At 39.1% G+C, this 23,556-nt stretch overlaps 1 protein-coding gene across 2 annotated transcripts in view; it reads left to right on the forward strand.

The window, feature by feature from the left end:
* Positions 1-23,556, forward strand: part of NDC1 (NDC1 transmembrane nucleoporin) — a 44,940-nt gene that overhangs the window by 9,317 nt on the left and 12,067 nt on the right. Inside the window, exons 6-16 of one of the 2 annotated variants that reach the window (XM_080802270.1) lie at positions 3,130-3,238; positions 6,009-6,060; positions 8,435-8,570; positions 9,355-9,447; positions 11,190-11,271; positions 13,559-13,714; positions 16,719-16,964; positions 17,055-17,170; positions 19,464-19,514; positions 21,474-21,537; positions 22,322-22,422. In XM_080802270.1, coding sequence (XP_080658396.1) covers positions 3,130-3,238; positions 6,009-6,060; positions 8,435-8,570; positions 9,355-9,447; positions 11,190-11,271; positions 13,559-13,714; positions 16,719-16,964; positions 17,055-17,170; positions 19,464-19,514; positions 21,474-21,537; positions 22,322-22,422 — 1,206 coding nt within the window. The remainder of the gene's footprint in view (positions 1-3,129; positions 3,239-6,008; positions 6,061-8,434; positions 8,571-9,354; positions 9,448-11,189; positions 11,272-13,558; positions 13,715-16,718; positions 16,965-17,054; positions 17,171-19,463; positions 19,515-21,473; positions 21,538-22,321; positions 22,423-23,556) is intronic. The other variant, XM_080802271.1, reaches the window with a different exon arrangement.

Genomic DNA, 23,556 nt, shown 5'->3' on the forward strand with positions numbered 1-23,556 from the left:
GCCCCTTTAAAATTTTATAAGGAAGAAAACCCCTGAAATTCTGTACAGAAATATTCATGCTAAATCATTTTTGATCTAAATATAATTAAGAATATGAAGAAGAAAAATGTTAAGAGAAAAATGGCATACCCCCAAATACCTTGCTCCTTCTGAACCTCAGTTAAAAGTGACCATTTGTTTAACATCACACATAGGCAGTAGAGTAAATGTAGGGGCTGGCCAATTGACAGTACTAATAAATTGTTCCTACCATGCAATGTCACATTTGTAAATTTGACTACTAAATTTTTTTGTAATTTCGTTTGACTAAATTTTAGATTTATTCTTGTATCCCAGAAGTTTCTCTTCTTCTTTTCTTTTTTTTTTAAATTTTTATTTATTTATTTGAGAGAGAGAGAGATGACAAGTGGGCAGAGAGGCAGGCAGAGAGAGAGGGGGAAGCAGGCTCCCCTCTGAGCAGAGAGCCCGATGCGGGGCTCGATCCCAGGACCCTGAGATCATGACCCGGGCCGAAGGCAGAGGCCCAACCCACTGAGCCACCCAGGCGCCCCAGAAGTTTCTCTTCTGATGGTAATATTTAGCTTTGACTTCAAGTTCAACTTTGGCAGGTTAGCTTCTAACATTTGTTCATTCGCTATTTGGCCAAAATATGTTTTGGGGGCATCTCTTGGAACCTTGAATGTTTAGTGGTATTTGGTCTGCCCAGCTGGGTGCTCTCTCCAGCCTGGGGATGGTCGGAATAGGGGTTTTGTTGGGTGGGTGCAGTAGAATAAGGGAGGTCAGGATTTTGGCAGGAGCAGTTGAAATGATGAATCTTTGTGCCCAGGATCATAGCTTCTCATCTATCACGTTTGTAACTGCCTTTGTTTGCCCAGCTGGGTATATTTGATTCCTCAGAAGATTGAGGGGGAAGGAGGACACCATACCTTAGCTTTCCAGCATACCAGAGCCTGGTCTACGTTATATGACCTTCCCTTATGTACTTTAAGTTGCTAAGGAAAGCAGGATTGATTTTCAGGAAATTGTAAGCTTGATGTGAGACCAGACCTATTTCTTCTTCTCAACCTCCATAAAGTGTTATGATGGCAATAGCCATTTACTTTTTTTCTTTAACTGGGCAAGCTGACCAGAGAATGTTAGACCTTAAAAAAAAAACTTTTTTTTTTTATACAAACAGTAACAACAATTATTAATAGCATCATCATCATTATTTTTTGTGCTGTCAGATTACTTCCTAAGAGTATAGCGGTAACATTTCAATTAAAAAATATTCAAATACTATAGATAAAATGAAGATTCCCTTTGGCCATTCTGGGGACAATCTCAGTCTTTGCCTCAGAGATAATTGTGACCAGTTTAGTGTATATTCTGCTAGACCCTTTTCTGTACATTTACATATAGAGTGCCTCTAACGTTATGTATCTTGTGAGGTGGAGCTTCCATAAACAGTTTTATATTATCCCTATTATTCAGTAACTACTGTTTTCATGTAACTGTGAAAAATTGTGTCTTTTTGGAGATCTAATTCTAACCAGTTTAACGTTAGCCTATCAAACTTTTAATGATAGACTGATAGGGAAAAGCAGAACATTAGCATGGAGTAGAGGACAAAGAAGTGGATGAACATCAAGACAGGGCTTGGCAAGTTCTAGGCCAACGAGACAAAGTATTAAATGAGATAAGATTTATAGAGCCTGGCATGTAGTAAATCCTCAGTAAAGGGTAGTTTCTAGCCAAATAACAGAAGAAACCCAAAAGGGAATTGAAAAACACTTCAGCTGGGAAGCAATAAGAGGGTATATTAGCTGTTCTCTGCTTATCTACTGAAATGCCTACCTGCTTCCCTCTCCTCTTTGGACCCTTGTGAGTAATGGTTGAGGTGAGAGCTTCAGTGGGAATAGTATAGGAACTGTACCCTTTTTACTGGGGGGGGGGGTGGTGGTGGTGGTGGTGTCAAGTAAGAAGGTTAGCATCCAGCAGCTGCATGGAATCGTGCAATTCCATATCTCGGACTTTGAGTATATTCAAATAAACCAGGATTCTTGAAGCTGTGTGGCTAGTGACCAAATATTCATATGGGCTGCTTTTGGCAAAGATACCGTAGGAGTTCACAGACATGGTATGAAGTTAAAACTTCTACCTGTGTACTGTAATTATTTGCTCTTCTTTAGCTTCTGAATTTCCTTAAAGAAGGATCAGTCGTAGTAGAAGCGCAAAAGAAGACCAGAATTTGGGAAATTCATCTTTGCTTCATTAAATTTCCTTAGGTTCTTCCCCATAATTTAAAAATATTTTTTTCCATTGGTATTTTTGGGGCAGGAATGGGGGGGGAGCAAATGATCTTTATTTCACAAGAAGCGTAGTTTTATCAGGAAGAAAGCATTTCACATTTTTTCTTAATTGGTATTTCTTTCTTAGATTGTTAGAATTGAAGGTACTACTCATTAGTGCACTGTTCAGCTGGCTCAGCCTTCTTACCGCACACATAATTGGAGACATGACTTTCTCAGTGTTGCAGAGAGAAGCACTAGAACTCAGGTCTCCTGACTCAGTCTAGTGTCTTCTTCTGCCTCCTATTTTTCTTGCAGATAGAATTAAAAACAGTTAGTGTAGAGGCAGTGTGTACATTATATTTAAGATTACATTCTCTGAAACTGGCCTGCCTGGATTAAAATGTCCGGTTTTCCTTTTGGTAGCTGGTAAGTTGATTCAGTGTGCCTCGGTTTTCTCATAAATAAGATGCAGATAATAACGGAACCTTCTTTATAGGGTTGTGCTTAGAATAGTACCTGGTACATGCTAAAGAACCAAAGAATGTTAGCTGCTGTTGTTTTGGTCATATGTTTTTTGTGCTTACTCTGTCTCTGTAGTCCTTAGTATAAGTTTAGATCAGTATTGTTAATTATGTCATTTCTGCTCTCATATCAATGAGATGTTGTATAATGTAAATATTAAATATTTTATCATCGGAAATTACTGATTTTTTAACCTCTGGAATACACTTTGTCTTTTTATACAGTGATTATGTTTTTTATATGTGGACTGTTTTAGTTATGTGCTTGCTTTAAAATAAAATTGAACCTCTACTTGGATGTGTCATTTGATTCTGTTTTTCTTCTTTTTTCATAGCAATACAAGTTCTTACGCTTCAGGAGATCTCTGCTTTTGTTAGTTAAGCATAGTTGTGTGGAATCACTGTTCCTGGTTAGGAATTTTTGCATCCTGTATTATTTTCTTGGTAAGAATTTCTGCTTTTTGATACAGTGTATGTGTTAGCTCATTGCTCAGAAAATGTCAGTTGCAAAGTCATTTTTGATTGTATTTGTATGTTTCTTAATTGTAGGTATGTGATTAGTCCAACTGATTCATTGTTTAGATTTTCATAGAGTATTTATTTAGTTAAAGAACAATATTGTTAAAGAAAATTTGGTATATACATACAATGGGCTATAATTCAACCTTAAAAAAGGAAGGCAATCCTGTCACAAGCTACAACATGGAGGAACCTTGAGGACATACTAAGTGAAATAAGCCAGTTGCAAAAAGACAAATACTGCATGATTCTACTTATCTGAGGTATTATTTGAGTAGTCAGACTCTTAGAAACAGAAAGTAGAATTGTGCTTGGCAGGGCTGTGTGGGAAGGGGAATAGGAGGGTTGTTGCTTGGCGGGTTGAGAGTTTCAGTTTGCAAGATAAAAAAGTTCACGGATCCTTTGCACAAATTGCATATAGTGTGTGTACACTTAAGGTTAAGATGATACATTTTGGGGGTGCCTGGGTGGCTCAGTGGGTTAAAGTCTCTGCCTTCGGCTCGGGTCATGATCCCAGGGTCCTGGGATCGAGCCCCACATCGGGCTCTCTGCTTGGCGGGGAGCCTGCTTCCCCCTCTCTCTCTGCCTGCCTCTCTGTCTACTTAAAAAAAAAAAAAAAAGATGATAAATTTTGTTATGTGGCTTTTACTACAATAAAAAATGCTTTTTAAAAAAATACTGTATATTATTCTGTAAATAACCTACTCCTTTTTATAACTTTTTGTAACTTGGTACTAATATATTAGAAATATCCTGCTGCTGAGGGAACCTTATAGAATTTGTTAACATGAATTCTTAGTACAAAAATAGATGTGCTTATTTAATATGATGAGCAGTTCAAGTTGAGTGGAAAACATTAAGCTCAATAGCAACACATAATAATATATAAGCAAAATTCAACATCTTAAAATACTGTTTTCAGACCATAGGTTTCCCCCACCATCTGAAAGTAGAGAGTTCCTATGAAACCTTCTGTAAGCCAAATGGCACAAAGTGAAGAAGCAATTAGCTTTAATTTATATGGAAAGATCTTTGAGCATCTCCAAACCCCCAAAATAATCTCTTAGACTTTTCTAATGCCTTCAGACACATCTTGCTAACTGATGCACAAAGCAAATGGGGATAAAGCACAGATGCTCACAGACACAGTTGAAAGCTCTGGAGGCTTGACACTGAGATGCTGAGTGTACTTCCCAGGTTAGGAACTTGGCTGCACCCCTCTCACCATTCAGGATGCCCTGCTTCTGTGCAGTGACAGCTCTGGCTTGGGACAAAACAAGTGCTGAATGCAGTTTTTGCTTTTTTGCCTTATTTGTAAATTTGGATTTCTTTCAGTTGGTGAAAACAGGTGCTAGCTTAGGCCTTTCATAAAAGTGAAGTGACATAACACAAACTTTGGAAAAGCAGGGTATACCTATATAACTTTCTGCTCCTACTTTTTTCTTTTTTTTTTTTTTAAAGCTTTTATTTATATATTTGACAGACAGAGATCACAAGTAGGCAGAGAGGCAGGCAGAGAGAGAGGAGGAAACAGGCTCCCTGCAGAGCAGAGAGGCCGACGCTGGGCTCGGACCCTGTGACCATGATCTGAGCCGAAGGCAGAGGCTTTAACCCACTGAGCCACCCAGGCGCCCCAACTCCTACTTTTTTCTGTGGAATAATTTTAGAGTTGTTCTCACTGGGCATAGGCCATTCTGTTGTATACTTCCTTCACTTGTAGTTTATATAACCCATTTTTCTACATTGCCTTTATAATTGTCATTTAATGGTAACACTTGGTTGTTTTTTATTAACCTGCTATCGTGAGTTTGGATGTTCCCTACAAATGTATTGTACAACTGGGCTGATGTAGCAGCCAGTCAGCATTTCCGTGGTCAGCTATATCTTCTATAACCCACTTATGTTCCATTCAGGTTTCATTTCAAGTGTTAACCACTTTTCATTTCTTTGTTGCACTTTGGTCTTTTTGGCCAGTGTCCTCTTTCAGTTATTCGTTTTTGTAAAATGTTGTGTGGGCTTTTCAGGGAGACAAAGAGGCAGCACAATTACATGTTTTGCTCTCTGTGCCTGAACTGAATGACCAGTCACCAACAGACTTAGAAAGAGGGATGTGATTAGTCACAAATTATGGTGTATATCCATTATCTACATACTGATTTGTGTACCGAAAAGCTAGAAGTACTATGTTCAGTTGCTCACAGTAAATATACCGTGGTAACTGAAATTTGAATTGTGTTGTTGGGGGACTGTTGTGATTTAACTTAACTACCACTGAAATATGACTGAAGTATGTATGTAATCTGACCCGTGCAAAGCAAGGACTTCTGTATTTAGAAATTATTCTCTTTTCCTGACCATTTTAAAAAAGATTTATTTGTTTATTTTAGGGAGAGTGGGAGTCTTAGGGAGCAGGAGGAGAGAGAATCTCAGGCAGACTCCCTGCTGAGCACAGAACCTCAGGCTTGATCTCACAGCCAAGGGCTGAGATCATGACCTGTGCTGAAATCAAGATTTGAATGCCTAACTGATGGAGCATTTTAGGCACTCCTTCTGCCCATTCCTAATCAAACAATGTAGCATTCTGACCGAGGTCTTGGTGTCTACTTGGTCATCTCATCAACCTCATACTAAAGCATGGTTAAGATTTGCTGTATTAACTTTTTCCGTTCATGGCATGGTATTTTTTTCCTTTCAGGCCATATTCCCAAAGCTTGGATTAGCACCGCGATGGATCTTCAGATAGATGAGTAAGTGACAGATGAAAAGTGTGATTTTTAACACTGCTAGTTTCCATCCTTTTTAGGTGTTTGCCACTTCCAGATGGTGGTGTTCAGATTTAGCCTTTAAATAATTGTGTTCATTTTGGAATATACCTGGCTCGCTTAATTTAAAATTCCAATGCCATAAAATAGGGTATACAGTTAAAAAGAATCCTTTTGCTCCAGTCTCTAGTCACCCAGTTCCTCTACCTGGCAGTCAGCAATGATAATTTGTTCGTTAGATATAGCTTTTATATTATGAAAACGTGAGCTTCTTGAGTTACACTCTTTTGCTTTTCTCCTCAGTCATCATTCTCTGCTATGTTGTAGTAGGCGAGCACAGTGCTATGGTATTATTCTAATTTTGCCTCTAAGGAAGCCAAAATTGCAGGGTCATGGGACCAGTTGAAGGTCATTAAGTGGCAATCAAGGGGTAGCACTCAGGTGTATTGCTCTAGTTATTCCCAATGTGCTTTGCATGTAGTTAAAGCTTTAATCTTTACTTGGCAAGTAAGTGTAAATTTCTCTAGTAGTATATGTTCTTTTAATTATTGATTATTCTACTGTGAGGTTTTTTTGTGCATCGTATATGGATTTAATCAATACCATTTTTCGGGAGTGAAGATACTGATATTTGTGGGTGCTTAAGATATTATGGTTCCTACATCGTGAATTTCAATTTCTAACTTTAAAAATTCCTAGGTAAAATTTAGTTTGTCTTCTGCTTAATTGCTGGATATGAAACTAAATGCATGGGTCATTTATTATGTTAATCCGAATTTTACATTGGGTTAAATGGAAAAAGAAAAATAATAATGATAATTTGATTGTAATTTAATATAGTACTTTTTTCTTTCTTTCACTTAAAATGTATTTTGTTCATATGGCAGTACCTAATATACTGTCCTTAATACATGGTGGGCCCTCAATAAATATTTACTAAAGGGGCGCCTGGGTGGCTCGGGGGGTTAAAGCCTCTGCCTTCGGCTTGTGTCATGGTCCCAGGGTCCTGGGATTGAGCCCTGCATCGGGCTCTCTGTTCAGCAGGGAGCCTGCTTCCCTCTCTCTCTGCCTGCCTGTCTGCCTACTTGTGGTCTCTGTCAAATAAATTTAAAAAAAACCTTAAAAAAATTTACTAAAAATCTGAAAATAACTTGCTTCTTCTCAGGAAATGTTAAGTACTATGCTGGGCACTCCTAATATAAGGTGTTTCAAATCTCATAATAGCCATAAGAGGTAGAAAGAGATTATGCCACTATTATATGGAAGAAGTTGAGGTGGGTTAGGTCAACCAGTTAACATAATCACAGCACTGATAAATGGCAGAGCCAGAGGTTCTAATCCTGTTTTTAAAATTGCTAGTTGTGGGCGCCTGGGTGGCTCAGTGGGTTAAGCCTCTGCCTTCGGCTCGGGTGATGATCCCAGGGTCCTGGGATTGAGCCCCACATTGGGCTCTCTGCTCAGCAGGGAGCCTGCTTTCCTCTCTCTCTGCCTGCCTCTCTGCCTACTTGTGATCTCTCTCTCTGTCAAATTAATAAATAATATCTTTTTTAAAAATTGCTGGTTGTGTGGTTGTAGGACTATGATGACTTTGCCTATTGATCTATTCAATGTTTTGGTAAAACAGTGAGTGTTCACTTTATTTAGCCTTTTTTTTTTTTTTTTAAAGATTGTATTTGAGAGAGAGAGAGAGAGAGAGAGAGAGACAGAGAGTGCATGTGCAGTATGGGGAAGGGCAGAGTAAGAGGGACGAGTGGACTGCCTGCTGAGCACAGAGCCCCATGGGGCTGATCCCAGGACCCCAAGATCATGACCTGAGCTGAAATCAGATCCTCAACAAATTGAGCTCCCCAGGTGCCCTTTCTTTTAGCCTTCTAACAGTTTCTTAAATTATTTTAAAAGTAAAGATGGTGATTTTTAGATAGTGCCGTGTCCTATTAACTATTGTGGAACTGTTTTTAGGGTGTACAGATAGAGCTGAAATCTGGCCCAGGAGAGGTGCTAGTCCTGTTGAATGGTTATGTATCAAACTACAAAGTAACAATAGTAAAATTTTACCCAGCCTCTAGGGGTTGCTTTATAGGCTTGACTCATTCTTCCTTCATAGTAAATGACAGTGAAGATTTGGAACACAAGAAACTGAGCACAAATTTAGGTCTGTTCTTCCTTTAAGGCTCCCTTATGTAGTTCATAAGAAGGTATCAGGGAGAGAATTTTATGGGGTGCAAAAGGAAAGGCGTCTAATATCACCATTATTATTTAGAAGTAAGATTTATTTGTTTTTCATTATGAGGCCCAAATCTATTAAATGCTTAGATTGTATTTTCCTCATAGGATTAAACAGTGATTTCTGCTTTCATAGGCAGTTTCACAGGCCTCTTGACACTGTGCGTGGCCTCCTCAATCTCTCATTACTCTACCATGTCTGGCTATGTGGTGTCTTTCTTCTGATGACTTGGTATATCTCATGGATACTCTTCAAAATCTTTGCCACAGAGGTTTGTATTGAGTTTTTTGTTAATGCTTTTGTGTTTGGGAGTGCACAGACTTATTTATAACAGAGCACTGAGCAGTATGCTCTTGTGCCCAGAGCCATTTTGAGTAAGTTGGGTTTCCGTCTCTTTTCTGAGACTTCATTAGGGATGTATCATTTGTAACCATAATTTACTATGTGTCTGCTGTCTGTCTGTGTCTGTAAGGAACTGTTACTATTCTTCATTTTTGGCAACTAAACTGAGTGAACTGCTAGTGGAGCTTTGTTTTATCTGTAGTATAATTCTATTCTGAAGGTTTCCATTTCTCTATTGAGCACATACTAAATGCCTGAATTTTAAATCAGTTTTCTGTGCTGTTGATATTACTACTATTAAAATATTTAATGTAAGACAATAATTGTTCTTTGAGAGAAAGTTTTAAATTTTGTATTGAAATGATTTTAAATGAATGGGATTTCCATTGTCTTTGTCATCCAAGTGTTTGTCTTAGAAAATGAATGTTTCATTTTACCATCTCTGTAGGTTTGTATCCTTCAGTGGCTTCAGAGAATATTTGTTTCTATTTTTGGCAGCCAGAGATCTAATAAAATTGAGAAAGTAACATTTTAGAAAGTAGTGTGTTTGGGTATATTTAATTTTAATGCAACCTGTTATTTAAACACTGAAGATACTAATTTGTTGTGTTATCTCCTGTTGTAATAAATTACAGTTAGTGTGAAGTTACTGAATGTAATAAAGTCAAGAAAACCATCATTTCATAGTCTTTATATTTGATTATATTTGATAGGCTCATCTGTTCCCTGTTCAGCCACCATTTTCAGAAGAGTCAGATGAATGCCTCCCGAAGGTTTTAAACAGCAATCCTCCCCTCATCGTTAAGGTACCTGAACTGTACATTTTGTGTCTTTATACAGTCACCTCTAACTTGTCTTATGGAATGGACTTAATATGCAGTGTATTTGATACATTTTTTGAGGGCCTAGAATATTCTAGTACCAATATTGTAAAAAATCAACTACATGCTACAATGAATGCTGTTTACTTTTTCGGTTTTCATTCCAAGTGACTGAAATACAAGAATATATTTTAGTGTACTTGTACAAGCTAAACTAAACTGTATTTAGGATAGATATAAAAATGTTCCAACCATGAAATACCATGATACACAACCGTGTGCGTTAGCTTTTCACAAACTCCTCATGGTAGCAAAACAAAATACCATCTTTCGTTTGTTTGTTTTGTTGTTGTTGTTGTTTTTATCATGAGTCAAGGTGTATTTTTACTCATGTAGTATTGTTGGCTGTTATGATCAAAGGTTAGGTGTACACGTACAGTGAACTCTTAAAATAGATAATGATAATGATCCTAAAATCAATTTTATTTTTTAATTTTATTTTTTTAAAAGATTTAATTTATTTATTTGACATAGAGAGATCACAAGTAGGCAGAGAGGCAGGCAGAGAGAGAGAGAGGAGGAAGCAGGCTCCCTGCCGCGCAGAGAGCCCGACTTGGGGCTCGATCCCAGGACCCTGGGATCATGACCCGAGCCGGAGGCAGAGGCTTTAACCCACTGAGCCACCCAGGCGCCCCCTAAAATCAATTTTAATGAAAAGAGTTTAAAGAAGCTGTAGTAAGCTCACAAATTAAACTAAGTGAGAATAACTTGTTTTGATGTAAATTGCATTTTGAAATTTTAAAGTAGATCTATAATATATGTGATCCTGTTAAGAGATCATAGTGCTTAAAAAAGAATTCGAAGAAAATGGAACCCAGAGTTTGGAATACACTCTAGAAAAGTTATAAATTGATAAGAAAATGACCCACTGAGGTTCTGATTATCTTTAAACATCAATTATGACTAATTTATTAGATAAAACAAATGTATCAGGTACTCATTGTGTTACTTAACAAATCTGTATTCACTTGGTAGATGTCAGTCACTGCTAATTGCTTACGGTATAATAATGAATTAGATGTAGCACAGCCTAATGGAAAAGGCAGATATACAAACTAGTGAAAATTTACTGTGGTAAGTGTAGTGGGAACCACTTATTCTGCTTAGAACCAAAACAAGAAACCTTCATAGAAGTTATGATGTCTTGAATGATGAGTGAAGGGGTTTGCCAGGAGACAGAATGAAGATTTTTAGTAAAAAAGTACAACATATGTTGTGTGTCTGTTGTGTGCCAGGCACTGCCTTTGGATGTGGTAGCAAGTAAAACGCTATCCCTGCCTCACAGTTTAGTGGGTGGAACCACGTGAGACAAGGAAACAGGCAGTTACAATAAATTATGTTAAGTGCCACAGTTGAGAGCTGTGTGAGTATATTTTTGTGTGGGGGAACCTGGGAAGTTCCAGGAGGAAGTGATGTTTTAAGTTTCCCACCATAGAAGTGGGAAAAGACACAAAGAGATTTGTAGCTGGAGCCTCCAGTGAGTGGGGCAGCCTACAGAAGGTAGAGGCAGGAAAGTTCTGGGAGTCTAGAAAGTGGAAGAGTATTTCCTTCATGAAAAATTTCAGCTAATTTCCCCTTACGTATATAATGCTGAGCCCAATTCATAAATAAGATTTTTATATAGAAGTTAAAAAAATTAAATAATGTGTATTTTTTTTTCTTTTTAGTATTTGGCATTGCAGGACCTGATGTTGCTTTCTCAGTATTCTCCTTCACGAAGACAAGAAGTTTTTAGCCTTAGCCAGCCAGGTATTGCTAAAAGTAACAGACGCAGGCATGTGTGTGCAGAAAGTATTCCACTTAAATTTTTTTTTTGAGAGAGATGTGTTTAATACGATATCACACAGCTGTGAATCCATTAAGTGAAGTATTGATTTAAATCTTACGTAAGTAAGATTCTAACCACCATTGCTGTGGTTAGAAGTTATATTTCCAGAAAGGTATTTTTAAACTCTTATGTTATCTTCTTCAGCAGCCTCATTCCCTTAACCTGAAAAAATTATGAGATAGATTGACAGTTTTAGGGCAGAAGAGTGCAGTTTAAGAATCCTCAAAGTTTTAATGCTACAAAGGGTCTTGAAAATCAGGTAGTCTAATCCCTAGATGGGGGATCTAAGTCTCAGAGACATTAAGTGGCTTACATAAAGTTAATGTCATAGAGTAAGAAATTTTGTCCTTTGACTCCCAAGTACAGCGCTCCCTCCTTCTGCCATGCTATTTTGCCTCCCTTTATTTTTTTATTTTTATTTATTTTTTTTAATTAACATATAATGTATTATTAGCCCCAGGGGTACAGGTCTGTGAATCGCCAGGTTTACACACTTCACAGCATTCACCATAGCACATACCTTCCCCAATGTACTTTGCCTCCCTTTAAAAAAAAGTAAGAGTACTAGATTTGATAGTGACCCAAGGATGCTCTTGGCAACTCTGAAAGACTTCTCCATTTTTACTTGTTACAAACTCCTTGTTACAACTATGCCAGTGCTCTCCCTTGTTCCTGGATGGAAAGCATCTCAGCCCAGTCACCAATGGAGAATAGGAACCTAGGTAGCTTTTCATCTCTGTAATCAGCTTTTCATTATTTTACTATACTTGCCAATTCCCACATTCTAAAAGAAACCTCTATAGTTAAGTGTTACATGGAAATGAAATTCAGTTACATGAAAGTATAAATGATTGAGCCACACTCTCTTTTTAGTAGCATGAAACATCCAGAGCTGATGCTGTGGAAAATTAACCAAGTCTTTTCTATCAGACTTAGGTTCACCGGGGAATGCTCTATGCATTAAATAATTTCACCTGTTACTCCAGTAAACTGTAATGGGGTGACATGTCTCTGCCAGAGAACTTACATTCTAGGGCGTATTATTAAAATTTAACTCAACCATTACATAGTTCCTTAGTGGTCCTGAGTTAAGAGCAGTACAAAACCTTCTGAAACTTACTGATGGAGTATTTTGTTTGCATGCAGGTTAAGTTGTGTTCCTCTTGAGCTGTAAATGGGGACAATGTTTAGGGAGGGATCTAAGTGAGGGGAGGAGCATTATTTGTCACCCAGGCTGGGGAAACCAGTTTTCAGTGGACTCCTCAGCTATTCTTTTTTTTTTTTTTTTTCCCTCCTCAGCTATTCTTAACATAAAAAGATTGATTAGTTGGTTGATTTTTACATGGCAGCTATAGGTGATAAGGTCTTTGAAATTAAAAAGATAATGAGAAGTAAGGGAATTTTTACAAGATTGTGGATTGCAGTAGTTTATTAAATAATAAAGAATGTAAATTCTCTAAGTGTAAAGTATGATTGTTATCATGTTATCAAGTATGATTATTATCTGTATTATTCCTACAGATATAATAACGAATAGGGGCTATTATTAATGAAAATGTAAGAAAACATAGTGGGCCAGACGCAACAGTTTATATAGGTAATTGAGGGTCGTGCTTTGCCTCTCATGAGCCATGCTTGTATTCATTGTCTTAGTCTGTTCAGTGGTGCTAAGGAAGTAATCCTCTTTTTCACCAAACCCATTCTCTAGTGTTTGGGTTTATTTTTGGCAGCCAGTATTAGAGTTTTTTGTTTTGTTTGGTTTTGTTTTATGCTAAAATAGCAAGCTTTTACTTGTAGAGTTTTTGGAAAATTATTTTGCCCAAATATTTATTGAACTCCTGCTGTGTACTAGATGACAGGAGTATAAATAGTAGCTTAGCCAAGACGAGTGGGCCCTGATGCAAAGTGTCATAGCATTTCTTTTTTTTTTTTTTAAGATTTTATTTATTTATTAGAGAACGTGCTTGCACATGAGTGGAGGGGGGGAGGCAGAGTTCAGAGAAGCAGACTCCCACTGAGCAGGGAGCCTGACGCAGGGCTCCATCCCAGGACCCCAAGATCATGACCTGGGCCGAAGGCAGATACCCAAAGAACTAAGCCACCCAGGTGCCCCTGCCATGTAGCGTTTCTTATTGAATTTTCTCCTCACTTTGAGAAGGTGACTGTAAGATTATGTACATTTTAAAAGCTGGTATTTGGACTTCCTAGGTGGACATCCCCACAACTGGACAGCCATTTCAAGGGAGTGTTTGAATCTTTTAAACGATATGACTCAGAAACTGGTTCTCTACCAAGAAGCCGCTGCTACGAATGGGAGAATGGTGTCCTCATACTCCGTGGAACCCAAGAAATCAAATTCTCCAGGTAATTCCTATATTACTGTGAGAAGGCAAAGCATGTACATTTTTTTCCCTAAGAAACATGGCAGTAGTTAATCTTAGGATATGTATACATGACTGTGAGGGATGTATTTTTAGGGAAAATTGATCTAATACATGGAATATTGTATTGAACCAAGAAAAAGGCCTGGGTATCACTATAAATTGAGAAATTAAGTCTGCTGTGTCCGTGGTGTTAGAAAGGCTAACAAACTGTGGCCCATCCGATAGAAGCCTTTAGCTTCCTCAAGTGCAGAGCCAGGTGAAGCATTATATATCATACCGGGTGCTGTCCTCGTCGCAGTATCCCTAAGACAGGTAGTTGCTGGACAATGCCCAGAGGAGAGCACCTGCAGTGACTGAGCAATTTCGCCGTGGGGCCATTACATTCATTGTTTTAAGATAGCTTCATAGGATATTTGAAAGATGGAAGCTGAGAAGTACAGTGGAGGGACAGAGGCTATTTGACCAAATTCCTTAAGTAGAAGAGGCCTAGGAATGTTAGACTGATGAAAGGTCTTAACATCCACATGCCTTTTGGAGGCAGGCCTTGAATGAAAATGAGCAAAACTGGCTAGGTGAGGAATGTGGTAAACTTGAGAGTGCTGGCTTCACCTGACGGGGAAGGGGTAAGCTTCAGTCCACTGTTCCCCTGTGGGAATTTGGACCTGGTGTTCTGTGGCACATCCTCCCTTCCTGCCATTAGGTGAAGCCTGAAAGCTAAAAATATTGTGGGTGAAATTTTCCACTTTTTAAATGTTGGCAATTAATCTTGATACTTATTTATTTATTTATTTATTTTTTAAAAGATTTTATTTATTTATTTGACAGAGATCACAAGTAGGCAGAGAGGCAGGCAGAGAGAGAGGAGGAAGCAGTCTCCCCACTGAGCAGAGAGCCCGATGCGGGACTCGATCCCAGGACCCTGGGATCATGACCTGAGCCAAAGGCAGAGGCTTTAACCCACTGAGCCACCCAGGCGCCCCTAATCTTGATATTTAAAAAAATCCCTGTATGGGGGCACCTGGGTGGCTCAGTGGGTCAAAGACGCTGCCTTCGGCTCAGGTCATGATCCCAGGGTCCTGGGATCGAGTCCCGCATCGGGCTCTCTGCTCAGCGGGGAGCCTGTTTCCTCCTCTCTCTCTGCCTGCCTCTCTGCCTACTTGTGATCTCTGTCAAATAAATAAATAAATAATCTTAAAAAAAAAACAACCCTGTGTGGGTCACAGCAAGCATCATTACTCTGGAGGGGCCATAGACCAAAAACAGAGATTACAAATGAAAAATGATTTAAGTAAGACCATGAATGTCCGATTGTAAAAGATTCTAGAGTGTCTCTGTTGTTCTCAACATTCGGATTAGCATTTCTTTTATTCAACAAATATTTATTGAATGCTTACTATATACCAAGCAATGTGCTAGAAGCAAGAAATTCAAAGATGAAAAAACACTCTTAGAACTGACTTCTGGTGGGAGGCACATAAATAATGACAAGACAGTGTAACTGCTAAAAGGAATTTTGTCACAAAGGAGTCTGAATGAGTAAGATAATGGTAGATAATGGAAGGCAGCCTTGCATGTCCAGGTAGGAGTTTGTATTTTGTAGGGACAGGGTGCCATTAGAGGATTTTAAATAGGCTCGTTATATCACATTGGCATATTAGATCATTGTAACCCTGGGTTAGTGGGGGGAGTCAGGGGTCTGATCAAACAGGTATTGTGCATTACTTTAAATTGCTGTCACATTCCATTGCTCAGTCAAAATTTGTTTCTAATTTTGTAAAATGTAAAAACTTCTGTCTTAATTTTCTTTTAAAGATTTTATTTATTTATTTACTTGATAGAGATCACAAGTAGGCAGAGAGGCAGGCAGAGAGAGAGAGAGAGGAGGAAGCAGGTTCCCCACTGAGCAGAGAGCCCAATGCGGGACTCGATCCCAGTACCCTGGGATCATGACCTGAGCTGAAGGCAGCGGCTTTGACCCACTGAGCCACCCAGGTGCCCCCTGTCTTAATTTTTAAATTGATTCTTCAAATATTTCCAAAGTTTGGCACTTTAAATATTTGATGTTTTATGGCGGTTTTATATATACATATATGTATACACACACATATATATAGGTATGTATATATTTTAAGATTTTATTTATTTATTAGAGAGAGAGAGTATGAGCATGAGCACAAGCAGGGGGAGGGGCAGAAGGAGAGGGAGAAGGAGACTCCCCACTGAGCAGGGAGCCCAACGTGGGGCTGGATCCCAGGACGCTGGGATCATGACCTAAGCCGATGCTCAACCCACTGAGACGCTTAACCCACTGAGCCACCCAGGCACTCCTTATGGCGGTGTTATTAAGAAGATAGAATACTAGTGTAATTTATTTGTCTTTGTGCCTTGTACTGAAGTGGCTGGAAAAATATTCCTTTGTTTTTATACAACAGAATCTATAAATTGGTGGTTATAAGATAATTGTTGAGCAAGGTGTTTACAGATCATATTTGTAGATGATCCTGGGCAAATTCATATCTGGTGTGACTTTTGTTAACTCAAAAAAATGCTGTAGAACATGGGTAAGTGTGCACCCTTTATCAGTACACTTTCACAGTACAGGTTTGCTTTAGTCAAGTGACAGCTGCAGTAGAAACTTGGGGTAGCAATGGGCATATTCCAGTGCAGTAACTGAAATTGCCGTTTGAAAGTGAAATATAAATTGGTAAGTTCATTCAACACAGCTTAGATTTAGAAAAACTGACCTTGAAGCTAAAGATATTCTCTGGGGGGAGAAGACAAGCGGGGCTGCACCAATCTAACAGAAGGGGGTGCACAGTGCTCCACGAGCTGTCACTGAGCTGCGGCAGTGAAAGCTGGATGTTGAGGATGTAAACCCAAAGGAAACCCGCTCCTGAGCCTTGGGTAAATGCATGAAACCAAAACCCGAGATGGGTGCAGTTTGTTCGGGTTCCCTCTTCAGCACTGGATCTGTTCTTTTACAGAAGAAACTACTTTTCAGACCCCAAAATCCAGCCAGGTGCCTCGGCCTTCAGTGCCACCGTTAGTTAAGATGTCACTGTTTTCCTCCAAATTGTCTACACCTGATGTTGCCAGTCCCCTTGGAAGCCCGTTTGGCTCTAGTGTGGTGAATCGGATGGCTGGAATTTTTGATGTAAATACCTGCTATGGGTCCCCTCAGAGTTCTCAGCTCATAAGAAGAGGGCCAAGATTGTGGACTTCTGCTTCTGGTAAGGGGACTGTTTTCTAAAATTTGAAATGTAGTTACAGAGACTCAGATAACCTGAGTTTTCACCTTCTTGGTTTTTTGTTTTCTTTAGATCAGCAAATGACTGAATTTTCTAATCCTTCTCCATGTACCTCTGTTAGTGCTGAGGGTAAGACAGCGAGACAGCCCAGTATGATTTATTCATGGATTCAGAATAAACGTGAACAGGTAGGGTGATATGGTTGTAGGATTTATATTCGCATGTATCATTGAGAGCATCCAGGATTGACTCATATGAAGTTGTTGGTATTTGACTGGTTTGGAGCTATGTAAGTTGCAACTTCATATGACTTCACCCAATGCGATGCCTTTGCTCTGTGAATTCTTTCATCTAAGAAATATTTGATGAGTTCTTTATATATGCAGAGTGTGGTTTTAGGTACTGGAAAAACACTGAACTAAAGCCCCTGACTGTTTGTTTACATCCCAGTTAAGGGAAGTAGATGAACAAGCAAATGTATTAAACTGTATCTCTTTCAGTATTAAAAAATTCTACTAATGGTAAGACTTATTTTGGGTACCATTAGGAAAAAGTTGCCAGTTAAATCATGTCATGCTATTGATTATAAGATGGATCCCAATATGTTATATTCAAAATATGAACAATATTCTTCCCTTTAAGAGGGAAGAAATTTGATGTCTTAAGTGCTGTACAGAAGAATAGAGCAGTTACAAGAGGTCTTGTTGCTTGGGTGACACCTGATTAAACCTGAACAGAAGGCGGGAAGCAGCATAACGCAAAGGTCTTAGGTAGGACTGGGCTTGGTTTGGGTAAGGGATAGTGTGGACACCAGTAGGTGTTGGGGAAGTCAGAGAGGTAGCAGCACCCAGAGCTTATCAGGCACATTAGTTGTTTTGAAGACTCACATTTTCTCTGAGTGAGACGGAAAGGCACAGGATGGTTTTGTTCCTGAGAATGACATGATGTAACCTTACATTTTGAAAGTGCTGCTTTAGCTGTCGTGTTGAGGTAAGATTCTCGGAGGGCAGGAATAGAAGCAGAGAGACAGTTGTAAAGCTGTTGAGGAAATCTAGTGGGAGGTGATGGTATCGGTGACCAGAGTGGTTGTGGTGGGGACTGCAAGATGTGATCAAGGTCTGGGTATATTTTGAAAGCAGGTGTAATAGGATTTGCTTATGGTCTGGTTGTGACATAAAAGAGATAGTCAATGTTGACTTTCGGGTTTTTGGCCTGAGGATCTTCTGATATAGTATAGTTGCAATTAGCTGATGATTCTGGAAGAGGAGATTTGATAGAGGTGAGGTAAGGAAATCATGAGATCGGTTTATGTCCATTTTGAGATACTTATTAGACAACCAATTGAAAATACCGAGTAAAAACTGAGACATTTATCTAGAGCGTAGGGAAAAGTTCCGGGTTAGAAATGGTAATTTGGAAGTCATCAGCATACAGGTAGTATTTAAAGCCATGAGACTCCATGAAAATTCTTTGGGATTGGATACAGAAGAAGAAAGATGCAAGAATGGGATCCTCTAGTGACTCCAGGTCTGGGTGATGAGGAGGAATGGCAGAGGGGACAGAGTGACTGTGGAGGTGGGAAGAAAACTGAAGAGGAGAAGTGAGTGGTGTGCCATATGCTGCTAATGGGTAGCCTGAGAGCCCCTCTAGTATGAACTGCTGGGGGTGGAATGTGGAGGTCATTGAGTCCTTGGTGAGCTTCTGGGTGGAGCAGATGGGACGAATGCAGATTGGATGGGGCCAGGAGAGATTGGGGGAGGAATCAGGGGCCACAAGGAAAGCTGGATCTTTCAAGGAGTTTTGCTATTAGGGGTGCAAAGAAATGGGGTAATTAATAGCTGGAGGGAGTTGAGGGGTCAAGGAAGGGTTTTATTTTTTAAGATGGGAGGAATGACCACATCTTTGGTGATGGAATGATTGATTAATAGAGGCACTGTGGGCATTTCACAAACTTTGGGATCCCATTTGCCTTACATGCCATAAATCCTGCCATATCATGAGTTCACTTTTAAGTCAGTTGGGCTACGTAGCTTTCAGTTTAATACTAAGAAAATTGTTTCCCTTGTAAATGTCAACTAGTAGAAAACCATTTCCTATCTTAAGATTCTTTTTTTTTTCTTTTGGTAAGGGAACCATGCTTTTTTGGTATTAAGAGACTAAAGCTCAAGACAGTTGTCGAGAACTGAGTAAGAAAATATCACTGGAACCACTTTGAATTCCTTTTATCATAGAACGCTAATTTGGGGGTTAGCATGTGTACATGGAAAGTCAGTTTAGGTTAGACGATCCATCTTGGTTATCCAACTTAACGTACAAAAGGTATTTACTTATGTGGTTTACTGCAAATATTGTTCTTTCTCTGTAAGATGTGAAGTGTTTCATTTAATTTAGTGTCAGCAAGAACCTGGGAATGTGTTAACATTATATTTGAATAGAGCTGAAAACTTTAAATGTGTTCATTCTTCCTTTTCTCCAACTCAGGTTAAGAATTTCTTATCAAAACGGGTGCTGATAATGTATTTTTTCAGTAAGGTAAGAATGTATAGTTCAGTGTTGGGAATGGGGGGAGAGGAAATGAGAGAAGAAAGGAAGTACCAGATTGGATTTGACTTCTAAATACTGAGCTCAATTCTAGCAAGACAGACAGCTTTGTAGAGTGCTTCACTGAACCTCTGTGTGAGTAAGAGCTGCCCTAGACCCCCAGCTCATCTCAGGAACTTCCTGTGGCTTGACTCTGTTGGACTTCTGAGTCTCCTGGTTGCAGGCAGCTTTGTGGGGATGGGCGACCCCTTCCTGCAAAATGGTCAAATCCATGGCGGTCCCTCATGGCTCATTGTCTTGCTACAATCTTTGTGGCCAGTTTGGTGTTCAGAAGAGAGATGACTGGATTAAGTTGCAGATGTTAAGCTTGTGTGGGATAAAAAGTTGTAATTCAGGCCACAAACTAAATGACTTTCCAACTTGTGTGTCAGCTGCTCCAGCTGTCATAGGAGAGTAACTGAATGGCAGAAGCTAAAGAATCCTTCCTTTTTCACTCACTACAGCTGTTGTATGTTAATCCTTTGATGAGCAAAACCTTTGCCCATATGTAGGGGAAAGAATTTTTGTTTTGTTTTAGTTACTTTAGTCTGGCTTCTTTCGTTCTGAAGATATTACAGTATTAGCTAATACTGTACTCCAAGGGCACTGGCATGCATCATTCATTTTTATTCTGTGGGGAGAGAGATCTGAGTAAGAGTGACTGACAGAATATAGGTACACAGAACAAAGAATCATTTCAAGGGCTTGAAACTGTTTTCTCACTTTGGTGGCAGAGAAGATCTACCCACCTAGCAATGACCTTTACCAAAAAGAATCTACCTTAGGCTCTCCATCAGAGCTTTGAGACAACCATCAGCCCCCTGAGGAAGGTGTCTTGTCTTCCACCAAGAGGAAGAGGGGTTGTCCGAAGTTTTACTTCAGAGGATAGGAAGAGGACTCACCCCTGTGTCTTATGTACACTGTGTTGTTTCCTCTTAAGTTACCTCATTTAATTCTAACAGCATTCCTCTGAGATACCTCTCTGTCCTCATTTTACAGATAAGGAAACCTGAGGCTCAGAGAGGTCAAGTAACTAGTCCAAGGGCACGGAGCCAATAAGTGGCAGAGCAGATGCTGAACGAGATCTGCTTTTTCCGTGGAAGTGAATGGCTGCCTTTGATTCTAGTTTTGCAAGTGGATCTATTTTATGATAAGGAGTTGTACACGCTGCTGTTTGGTGTTGAGAAATGTAACATGCTGATGTACTTAATAGGCTCCGTTGGGTGCATCACAAAATCAGCATTTGTTTAAATGGGCCAATTGGTGCTACCTACTCTTTGACCTTGCTATCTTTAAGAAGGTTAGATGGTGTTTCTTTTGAGGGGGCTGAGGGTAGACAATTAAGAGAGGTAATATGTATTTAGGCAGTTCTGGGGTTAAAAAAAAAAAGCATTGTAGCCATTCTCTCAGGTAATCTGTATACTAATCTGAGGTGAGTTGAGTGTGTGTAACTCTTATTTTATTTTATTTATTTTTTTTTTTTTAAATATTTTATTTATTTATTTGTCAGAGAGAGAGAGAGAGAGAGAGAGCGAGCACAGGCAGACAGAGTGGCAGAGGGAGAAGCAGGCTCCCTGCGGAGCAAGGAGCCGGATGTGGGACTCGATCCCAGGACGCTGGGATCATGACCTGAGCCGAAGGCAGCTGCTTAACCAACTGAGCCACCCAGGCGTCCCTGTAACTCTTATTTTAAATGAGAAACTGAGACAGATTTAGAGATTGGGCAAGAGTCACACAATAAGTTGGTGGCAGAATGCTTTATTGCAGTTAAATCCTATTATATAAGAATTTCAGATTTTAATTCTTGAGAGGCTGCTGTGAATTTTTTATTGTTATAAGCTGCCTAGTTGATTAGATGAAATAACAGAGTTAATGCCCAGTGGAACTTAAATGTTTCTGTTGTATTTGTAGCACCCAGAGGCCTCTATTCAGGCTGTTTTTTCAGATGCCCAAATGCATATTTGGGCATTAGAAGGTAAGCAATCGCAGTGAACTACAACTCTGATTTTAATTATCAGTTAAATACTGAAACATCTCCAAAAATAAAATTTACTGAAGTATATCCATGAAAGGTCAGGTCTGGATCTTGACCTCAGTCTTTGAATTTTTAGATACATTTTTCTGTCTTTGTTTTATATGATCAATTTTCTTAGATACTTAAATATACTTTAATTTGGGCAGAAATTATCCTTGTATATAAGCAGAGAAACTGAGCCTGGGATTCTTGCTTGTCTTTTTCTACTTCAAAAAACTGCAATTAATAGAATGTTTTCAACTGTCAACTTATATTGACATAACATTTTAAACATTTTAATGTATTTAACTTAGCTTGAATATGAAAACTGAGTTATTAAAGAAGTGGGTTTTTTTTTTTTTTTCATCTCCTAGATCCTGCCTTCTGAGTGATACTTCCTCAGAGGGCCCTTTCCTGACCCCCTATGAACAGTGTCCTCACAGCTGTCACTCTCTTCCCTTATTCTGCTTTGGTTTTCTTCCTACCACTCATCACTACCAAACACAATATTATTTAAAAGCTTTTTTTCGTGCTAGAATGCAGACTATCATCTTATTCATGACCCCATGTAGTTGAGCACCTTTCCAGTGCCTGTTCCAGTCTTTTGCCCATTTTTCTATTGTACCCCCCCAATATTTTAAGCTCTTCACATATTCAGGATATTAATCGTTTCTCAGCAGATGTATTGCAAATAGATGTGCCTAATTTGGATTTCCTTTTAATTTTTTTTTCTTTTCCTCTTGAGGTCTGTCTCACTTAGTAGCAGCGTCATTTACCGAAGACAGATTTGGAGTTGTCCAGACTACATTACCAGCTATTCTTAATACCTTGTTGACGCTGCAAGAGGTAAGCAGTATTTGGGTTTGGGAGAGGTTGTGTCTTTCCCTTCTTCCCAGGTTTTCCGGTTTGTTTCTTATAGCTCATGTTTACTGAGTGGCAAAGCATATGTTAGAAGTTAAATACGGTACTGTTCTCACCCTTGGGAAATCAGCAATCTAAGAGAGACCAGGAAGATAAATTAATTCCTTTGTTAATAATTTTATAGAAATAGAAAAAGGAAGTTACTAACCCTCTGGTATTAATCAGATTATTTAGGATATTAGGATTCTGTTCGGTGATATAAATTTGGTTCCTTACACAACTTACAGCTACTAAAAGTGACCTGTAGTTATCCGTGCAGATAAATGTTACCTATTGACTGGAGGCTCAAGAGGATAGAGCTGAGCCTGGTAGATCCTTGCTGCCAGACTGGGCGCACAGTTTTAAAGTAGTAGATCCTTTTAGTCCTAGATCTAAAAACAGAGAAAACCTGTTTCTTGCCTTTGAACAGGCTGCCTTTCCTGACTTCATGTTGGGTGCCTTGTCACTGTAGCTGTAAGTCAGATGAGAAATAGGAAGACTGGGTGCCAGAAGCATCTTGAGGTGGGAGCTGGGCTGCACACTAGGTTTTCTAGGGCAGTGGTGTTGAAGTAGGTTTAAAGGAGGGCAGTTGGTGCATCTTTGGGTCTTGGGAAGCCTGAAAAGAAAACATGTTTGCTGTTCCTTTCTTCAACTCTCAATTTATTTCACCTCTTAGAAAGTTTTACCCATCAAAAGCCCATCAAAGCCAGTGATTTGTGTTTTTCCCCATTTGAATTCTTTCTGTGCTCACTTTCTCGTGTACCTTTTTAAGACATGTGGGAACACGTGAATAGTTTTATTATTTGTACTCTTACCCAGCTACCTTTCTGTAATGAAAGAATTTCCTAGTATTTCGCACACCATCTAACAATCGCCTTGCCTAACCATACTGTCGGGTTCCCAGGCTTTGGGTGTATCTTTGACATTCATAGCAGAGTTTGTTTTTCATCATGCTGGCAGTGTAGTTTACAATAAAATAATAATAGGACAGTGGTTTGTAGTTTATGGACTGATTTCTTCTTATATTTTATTTTATTTTTTTAATTAGGAAGATTTAATTTTAAATTCTCTAAATACCAA

The sequence above is a fragment of the Martes martes genome, assembly GCF_963455335.1.
Source record: "Martes martes genome assembly, chromosome: 4".
NCBI lineage: Eukaryota > Metazoa > Chordata > Mammalia > Carnivora > Mustelidae > Martes > Martes martes.